The following is a 9,274-nucleotide window of genomic DNA, read 5'->3' as shown; positions in this document are numbered from 1 at the left end:
TGATAACGTATAAATAAACGGATGTTTATGCTAGTGACTAATTTCCATTAATGCTGAATGTGTCATTCTTGCCTCATTCTTTAACACACTTATATGCTACTGAAGTGATTACGTTTGTCCCCTCTCACGACCCGTATTTTAAATCTCGGAAGTGCGGTTGTTTACGGAATCAAGGGGAAATGCGATAGCTCAAAGGAGCAAACTGTAGCGTTAGATTACAGAGCACTGCAACCATTGAACCATTCGACATATCTAAACTACTTCGATGTTTAATATGGTACTTTTATGTGCCCGACGTTAGTGCGACGTTAACCGAGTCAAAACCAGGGCAGCGTGCTAGTTGGCTAACATTACATTACGAACGAGTCTACGTTAGGTTAGGTGTGTTGGAAATAACCACAATGACCGAGACTATAGTAACGTTTCAGTCCCAGCTCTCTGGTGTAATGGAAACGGTCTTCAAGGCTGCCATGTATGAGATCACAAGGCTTGTGGAGGACAGTTTTTTGGAAGAGGTGACACGGTGCAGAGAGCAGGTCGAGTCCCTGAAGAGGAGACTGAAGTGGTCGGAGAGCCGAAGAGAGGGGGACAGCCGAGGGAGATGTGCTGAATGTGGGAGAATCGAGTTGTCCGGCGAGGAGAGAGCCAGATCGACGGGTCAGTCTGTGTTACTCATAGTTTTTCATTTAGCATGTGATTAAACGCACACTTGCATGCTTGCTTGTATGATTTACATTACCAATTAACCGGACTACATAATCCGTCTGAGGTTTTCCAGTTGGTATATTAGGTCCACATAGTTGATGAGAACATCAGTGATTATAAGATAAAAAGGAAAAGTAATGAAAAATCAATACTAAATTACATCAGAAACACCACACACTGTGTATGTGTATCCTAAAGTGATCTACAATGCTCTAACACACACAAACCTGAATAACATGGATGCAGTGTATTAAACTATCCATATTTTAGCACAATGATTGCAAATTTACTGGTATACAAGTGTGCAGTGCTGCATATCAGAACAGGATTGAAACATTTAGGTCAATGATATGAAGAATGCTCCCATCTGACCGTTTCTAAATGCTTCATATGCTAGTAATGTAAACCATAGCATCCAGTTATAAACGTACATCTCCATTTCAGTTACAGATAAAAGTTTGAAACAAGAGAACATGATGCAAGAAGAGATAAATACTTCTCAGGACGTTGATGGAGGAACACATGATTCTGAAGTGGAAGAGTCAAAACCAGTGCCCCCAAGTGTCACGAAGGGAACACAGGTAGAGGAGGGTGTATTACACTACATAGTCTTCCATCATTTAGGTTGCAATGTTTAAAATATTTAGTGAGTATGGTATGTGTGTTGCTGTCTTTCTTCTTTTAGCATTAAATTAAACCTGTTGAGCCAACAAACTGCAAACACCATACATATGTAACATTAAACATCCAGTAATAATGATTTCTCCCTGCTCGTCTTCCAGTTTGTGGGTGCACAGAGTGAAAAGCTGGATAGGATGTTCAAGGAGGAAGCCCTACGGATCACGCCAGAAACCAATGAGTGCCAAGAGAGATGGGAAGCCAGCTTGGATGGTTAGTCTGTACGCAGATACACATAAGCATACATGCATAAAGTATAATAGACATGCTTAAACCCCTCTTATAAAAGTGTGATACTATGCACTAAGTAAAGATGCAACATGCTCCACTATAGTAAACTCCATTGGCTTTGACAATTGTCCTCATGTTAACAGAAAAAACAAACTGCATAATATGTTCCAGGGGTAAATCCATAACAAACAAAAGATGAAATGGTCGCTTTCATTATTTTAGCACTTTAAACCACAGACTACTTAACTTTAGCTTTTTATTTTAGTAGCTCCCAAAAATTGTGTAGAAAAGCAATAATGTGACACTGAAACTTTCAAATTAAAAGGCTTCTTTAGAAAATTATCCATAGTTTTATGATACAACATATGAAAATGGCATGGACAACCATGTTGGGAAGCCCAAACCTAATATGTTCTATCTCACCCTTTTGAGACATTCACTGGAATCAAGTACTCTTTGTGTAGACAGTAGTGTGACCCATTCCTTCTAACCAAACTGCTTAATTTCTCTTAAGTTTGATGGTTTATTTCTCATAACAACGAGGTTTAACTAGATGTGTCAGATTAAAACATATAGCCAAATCTAGGGAGGATGGTTGCAGTCCCATTGTCTGTAAACTTGTTAATAGCAACTGTTGTCATAGGAATATTAAGCTGCATGTAGAGAGTTTTGTATCCTTTAAATTGATTTTTTTCTTACTTCTCACACAATTTTCTACTTTCTCTTGTCTATGTTTGGACAAAACTTTTAATTTTAACACTTTTTAGGAATAGCCAAGCATTGTGTCAGTGAGATCAGTACTAATGCCACATTTTATCATTATTCAGAAACAGATGCATCAGGTGTGCCTGGGCCCAGTAAACGTTTCTGTGACCAGAAGATCCCAAAGTGCCATATAAATTGGGGAGCTGACTTTGACCAGAGACCAGAGTCAGACCAAAATGAACACTCGGGTAATCCATCTGAACCTCTTTTTCAGAACAGGTATGGCATGGAAGACTTAGGCGGCTTTGACAAAGCTAGCTACGGCGATACCAGCATGATAGACATGGATAATTTGGATGGGTTACCAGAATCACCATCCCACCTGGCAGAGGATCTGACTTACATGGGGCATTATGAGGGGGATGTAGAAACACCCAAAGGAGCTGAGAATCAAGCTTACCAAACATCCAACCCTCGGAATAGAAGGGCTGCAGTCGGTTCACCTTTAGGCTCACCTTCAAGGACTAACATTGATGAAAGTAGGGAGTTCAGCTGTTTACTGATTAATGAGGAAGGATATCTGCAGGATCCAAGTATCTTATACCCCGGGCATATTTCTGGTGAGTCGGGCAGCAGATTGAACTTCCGGGGCCAGGGAATTCGCATTGACCCATCTTTAGAGAGCACAGAGAGCATGTATGGACCCTCAGTTACCAATAACGACACGTTACACTTGGGAGACAGGTTGCAGCATGAGACAGGGAGGAGGGCAGGAAGGAGACACACCTGTAATGAGTGTTCAGTGTCCTTCCCTGATTCTGCCTCTCTTAAAGCCCACAAGCAGACACACAAAGGCACTGCACAAGGGCCACCATTCTCCTGCACCCAGTGTGGAAAGACTTTTACTCAAGCTTGCAACCTCAAAGTCCACCAGAGGATTCACTCTGGGCAGGGGCTCCACCTCTGCAGCCACTGCGGCAAAGGTTTCCTCTCGTTTTCCGACCTAAAAGTGCACAAATGTGGCCAAACAGGCGACAAACCTTACTGCTGCACTGTGTGTGGGAACAAGTTTAGCCGTTTGTGGAATCTAAAGTTGCACCAGAGAATCCACACACAAGAAAAACCCCATCAGTGCACCATGTGCGACAAGAGCTTCACACGGGCGGACATACTGAAGGTTCACCAACGTATCCACACAGGGGAAAGACCATACTGCTGCACTGTGTGCGGTCTCAGCTTCAAGCGCCTGGATCACCTGAAGTCGCATCAACGAAAACACATGACAGATATTTAAAACTATAAAATTTGGAGAAAGGGTCCTGGATAATTTTACTTTTTTGTTGTAATTATTGCAACATGAGTGTTATTTCTGTTCAGATCAGTTTTGAGTTTGTTTTCTTTCTTCCAGTCTTTTGCTTTTAAATAAGTCTTATTTGTATAATTGCATTTGTTACTGAAGAAACCACTTAGTTTCAGCAAAATGTTTTGGTTACAATAAACATTAAACAAAAAGTGTGTTGGATATTTTGGTTACTCTACAGTGTGTCATTGTCATCACATTATTCTGCATTTAAATTTTTCAATCGGTGAATTCACTTGAATTTCTCTCTATATATTTTAATCACCAGAATTGACAAGGGTAATTCTAGCATCAGTCACAAGTCACAAACTTCAGTAATGACCTAAATCTTCTGATGTGATTAATTGTCCTCTCACTGACCTTCAAACATGAAAGCTTTTCTGTGGTCAGTTTTTACACACAGACTTACGGTCAATAAAGGGCAAGTCTGTATATTTTATTTTTATTTTCAGAAAAAAAGTCTAAATATCCTTATGTTCACGTTAGCGTAGGCCAAACCCGGATTTTGTTAATTGGCTAAACACACTGCATTAAACAAATACGATCTCATGTTTATTTTCTGTCAGCCTTTAGGCTTCATCCTTTACAAGCTGTTGAATAACTTTAAGTCTGAGGTGGTAAGTACATTTACTTAAGTATTGTACTTAAACAATTAGAAGTTCTTGTACTTGTACTTAAACTTTATGACACTGTAAATGAGAGGAATATATTGATTAGTTACTAGTTAGTTTACACAGGATTAGGTTATCAACATTATATAGTAATAAAATGTTGGTGTATCATTTATGAATCCACCTCATCCCACTATATAAGGTTGTTGAAGGTTGTTGATCAGCACCACCTTTACTGACATGTTACTACACAGTTTAGAGTTTTAATCCACTATATTCATCATATTAAATCAGTGTTTAATTCAAATCCGTTCCAGTTGTGAACAATGAGCAGAAGTTGTATTTGACTGCTTGGTGCAGCCTATGGGTTTCACTTTAATAAAACGCGTTTCGTTCTTCGCAGAGTTCAGGGAGCTTCAGGCCACCGTACTGCGTCGGCAGTGACATCACGTGCACAAACAAGGCGCCCAGGCGACTGCTGAGCAGCTAGCTCCGTGAGACGATCAACACACACATGAACTCCCCCAGCCGAGCAGGCGTTACTTGTGAAAACCATCACTGAACTAGACACAGATAAGCTCCACTATGGTTTATGTCAGCCATAACGTTAGTAGCGCAAGATCTGTTGACGATGTTAATGTTAGCATCAGAATGCTACCGTTAAGCTAAGGAGCCAGCTGGACCTCTGACAGTTCACGAAGACAAATAGTACGTGTCGTTACTAAAACCTTTTAAACGTTTTAATCTATTGGAAAGCTGTACATCGCCTCATATCTAAGAAAGCCACAACAGAATAGATATGTTTTTGGTGTATAGAGGCGACACTCGGACAGTTAACCTAAACAACGTGGTGAAATTATCCGAGAAAACAACGTAAAACAAAGTCTCCTCCACGCTCTCTGTTATTTTCCCAAACATACGGGATTTCTTTGTGTACCAGTTATTACACACAGGACACTGATCATGTCGGACCTAGACACCCTCATTGTCACCTTCCAAACCCAGTTGTCAGATGTGATGGAGACTGTGATCAAGACAGCCATGTATGAAGTGACCAGGTTGGTGGAGGACGGCTTCTTGGAGGAGGTGAAGCGCAGGAACCAGGAGGTGGAGTCCCTCAGGATGCAACTGCAGTGGGCTGAAAACAAATTAAATGACCATGATGGGAAAGAAAAGAAGAGTAAGAGATGTGCTGACCGCGCAAAGGAGGATGTGGAATTGTCCATTGCAGACAAAGCTGAAGAAAGGAGCGAACAGAGAGATGGTAAGAACAGACAGAATTAAGGACTGATCACCCATTCAGATCTTTCATAAAGCCATATTTAAGTGATTGATTTATTCACAGGAGTTGTAAGGGACGGTGGTGTGAAAACGGAGGGTGACTCTGTGGAAAAGTGGACAAGAAGTTGCCGACGGGACGTTCTATCAGCATCACCACAGGCAACAGAGGAGACCACAGCCTGCATCAGTGAAAGGACGTCACAGGTCGGTCATATGTCTGCCTGACAGCTAAATGAGTGTCAGTGACACTCAGTCAGCGTTGCTGATAGAGGCTCTATGCTTGTCATCTGTGAGAGGTAAAATTCTCAGAATTTGTTTCCTGTGCTCTTCAGGCACCAGAAGAAGACAATTTGTTGCCAGATGCGAACGTGAAAGAAGAAATAGTTAAAAAACTGTCCTGTTCTTCTGTGCATGTGGGATTGTGGAGCGGCGCTCTTAATGGTGAGTATTATGCTGGGTTTATTTCTGCTGATTCGAGAGTTATCATTGCAAAGAACACATTCACATACTGGAATATCAATTCAGAGGACACATCCCTCTGTGAAGCGATCTATACATTTGTCCTTGCACTCTATTGTTACTTCCTGGGCTGCCGTATTACATTCACCTTACATGTAGTCATTTCTGTTACTAATGGAGTAACTTTAGGCTGCTGGCTCACTGGTCATCTGTGCACAGTCCAGTCCGGTTCATATTTTTATTTGTTATAATTTCGACTCTCGTGGATGTCAACAGAATCGCCTGGGCTACTTGGGGTTCAGAACTCAACTACACTTTGACATATAGACAAGATGAGTCAGGGATCAAAATGCCAACTCCACAACTAATGGATTACTGCTCCTGCTACTCCCTCATGATTCACAGCTGCCTCTCTGACATAATTGGGGCACACATTCAGATGCTTTCTGTTGCCATCTTTCTTTTCATTTGCTTGCATGAGTCATACATGGAATCCATCAGTTTATTTGTTTATGAACAATTTTAGATGAAACACTGCCTCCCAGGTGTGATAAGAGGTGAACTCCACGGTATATTGCTTTCCCTCACACTTTCACACTTGAGGAAGGCCCTTTTGATATTGAATTTAAAGCAGATGAACAAGGGGCCAAGTCATCGTTTGGTCATGTGTGAAGCCTTTACTGGATCAGTGAAGTACTTGGATAAATGCAATGGAGCATTGACCTGCATCAACATCATGGTCTATTTGAATGCTGCACACTGCTTCTCATACCACCGCTTGATGAAAGTGTCTTCCAGAAACTGGCAGTAGTTTTTGGAGTCCATTTTCAATCCATCTGCCGCCCAAAAAGGTCCAACTAGTTTATTATTGATGATAACAGCTTTCATCATTACCTCTGCAACCACAACCAAGCTGACACATCAGACTGGTGCCTTGTGTCCATGAACGATCCAGCCACTGGCCGATACTGTTTTCAATTTGTGAGCTGAGAATATTATTATTATTAATATGTTATATGTACCTGGCTATTCGTATATTAAACTCCCATTTATCATCACCACGACGCCGCTCGACTTAGAACTGCGCTTCTGAGCAACAAAACAAGCACCACATCCTGCATTGAAGACATGCTTTCCTCTAATGTCCTTGTCTTGGCGCATCCGGATGCATTAGCATTTCCATTAGCAAATGCAAAATTAGCAAATGCGTCCCAGACTGCCTTCACAAGTGGTTTGACTAATCGAATCGCAATCCGTCTTAGTGGTTATTTACAGTTGTATTTAGCACCGTCCATTTGTGATCAAACTGGCCAAACACGTTTTAAATGGTCTCTATAATTGAGCACCTGGGGAAAGCTCCAGAGGTACATACATTTGTTGTCCTCTGCATGTTTCCTGCATGCAGAGGACAGTAAGTTCAATGCCTTTTAACAAGTTGGTAGTGGAAAAATTGCACTTCTGTTTAAATTTCTCATCAATATAATAATATAACAATAATAAGTCATCAATATAACGTCTGTTTCCTTTAATTTCTTAGATGAAGCAGGGTCTGAACTCAACAGCGCCAATGGGGCTGAGGCTGAAGTACAACCAAAGCAGACTCAGGAGAGCAGTGAGGAGTTACAGAGGGAGGTCATTAAACAAGACAGACAGACATCTGCAGGTTATGTTTTCCCTGAAGACTCGGAGGACTCACACGTGGCTACAGATCCATCTCATGCTTTATCTTTGGAGTTGGACAGCAGTTGGGCTGTCACAACAGCTGGATTGCTGCAGAATCACAGACTTGCAACCGACAAAGACTCTGATCCGGTCAAAACTAGAGGTCATCTAAAGCATCCAGAGCATATGGTGTCCAGTTCTGTCTCAGTAGATCAGGTTGCAACCGCAGTATGTCCTCAGGTGAAAAACAGCACTGCGCTTGGTGTGACGATAAAGCAAGAGGTTATTGTAGATTCTGATGGGTGTGAGGAAACCGAGCACACAGAAAAGAAGGTGGCGCCTTTCTTATGTTCAGTCAAACAGCAAAGCAAGGTGAGCTCCAACTCCCAGAAACAGAACCACATTTCCCATAAAGCCAGTTCACAGGAGGTAATGAAGTTTCATTCCAAGGTGGGCACAGGCCTCAGATTGCAAGCAGCCTTGCAGCACCTCCAACGACCAGTGAAGAAACCGCCATCCGCGCTCGCCAACAGCGCCACTACAGCACTGTCTGCCACTCACGCTCAGGTCGTGAACTTTAACAGACTTCCCTCCACATCTAAAGCTGCAGCATCTGCTCTGCTCTCAGTCCAACGGGTTCACCTGGGCGACAAACAAAGCGCAGCACTCAACCGGGCCAGCGCACCATGGGTCAGCGTTAAAACCCACCATCAGTCGGCTAACTCCCATCACACCAACTCTTTACCCCACCCGGACTCTCACCTTCACGCCGGCCCCAGGCACCTCCTGCGCTGTGGCCAGTGTGGAAAGTGCTTCCCGCACCCCAGCAACCTGAAGGCCCACCTGCAGACTCACACAGGCGAGCGGCCTTTCTGCTGCTCACTCTGCGGCCGCAGCTTCACCAAGCTGAGCAACCTCAAGGCCCACCGACGAGTTCACACCGGGGAGAGGCCGTACTGCTGCCTGGCTTGTGGCAAACGCTTCACCCAAAAATGTAACCTTAAACGTCACCAGAGGATCCATCTGGATGTATGATGACGGACAGTGAGTGATTGGAAAGACAAGTGTGGTGTGTTTGTTTTGTTTAGATTGAGATGCCCCAGTGTTTCTGTGTTGCATCGCAAAAATTCTTCTTGTGTATTTGTCTCTTGAAGTGATTGTCTGTGCAATCAAGAAAGGTTCAGCTAGTAATATCTGAAAGTGTCTTAGTGTTATTTAAAAAAAAAAGTGTCACTTCTGGTCAATAAAGCACTATTTATTCTGGGAATACTCAACTTGTTCATTTATACCAACTTCATCATCGCGCCATATGTGAGCAATGAAGCACTTACTAATCTAGCATCAGGGTTATCATAGTCATCAGCTGCTTAAAGCAAGTTTTATTTAAATGAACATTTTATAAAGGTGAAACCAGTTTCTCCTTATAGTTTTCAACTTGCTTCCTGTGGATCTATTAGTGCGTGTTTGTAAATCACATCAAGTTTTCTGTCTTCATCATGTATTAAATATCTCTCTGCTTCCATCTGAAGAGCTTTTCCAGGTGATATCATTTTGGGGAAAAAAGGTTTTCTGTTCAGATGAT

The 9,274-nt window shown here is 42.3% G+C and overlaps 2 protein-coding genes across 2 annotated transcripts; both read left to right on the top strand.

Moving 5' to 3' along the window:
* The first annotated feature begins 163 nt into the window (after positions 1-163).
* Positions 164-3,791, top strand: si:ch73-109d9.2 (C2H2-type zinc finger protein). Its single transcript, XM_026359699.1, has 4 exons — positions 164-657; positions 1,150-1,286; positions 1,488-1,596; positions 2,442-3,791. The coding sequence occupies exons 1-4, from the start codon at positions 402-404 to the stop codon at positions 3,611-3,613; spliced, it is 1,674 nt and encodes a 557-aa protein (XP_026215484.1). The 5' UTR covers positions 164-401; the 3' UTR covers positions 3,614-3,791.
* A 957-nt stretch (positions 3,792-4,748) lies between these two features.
* Positions 4,749-9,012, top strand: si:ch73-109d9.3 (zinc finger protein 768). The gene is made up of 5 exons (XM_026359698.1): positions 4,749-4,998; positions 5,231-5,554; positions 5,636-5,775; positions 5,904-6,012; positions 7,568-9,012. Exons 2-5 carry the CDS (start codon positions 5,254-5,256, stop codon positions 8,725-8,727), a joined length of 1,710 nt encoding a protein of 569 aa, XP_026215483.1. The 5' UTR covers positions 4,749-4,998; positions 5,231-5,253; the 3' UTR covers positions 8,728-9,012.
* Positions 9,013-9,274: the final 262 nt, after the last annotated feature.

Source organism: Anabas testudineus, chromosome 1 (assembly GCF_900324465.2).
Source record: "Anabas testudineus chromosome 1, fAnaTes1.2, whole genome shotgun sequence".
Classification (NCBI taxonomy): Eukaryota; Metazoa; Chordata; class Actinopteri; order Anabantiformes; family Anabantidae; genus Anabas; species Anabas testudineus.
This window is presented reverse-complemented; position numbering and strand designations above follow the sequence as displayed.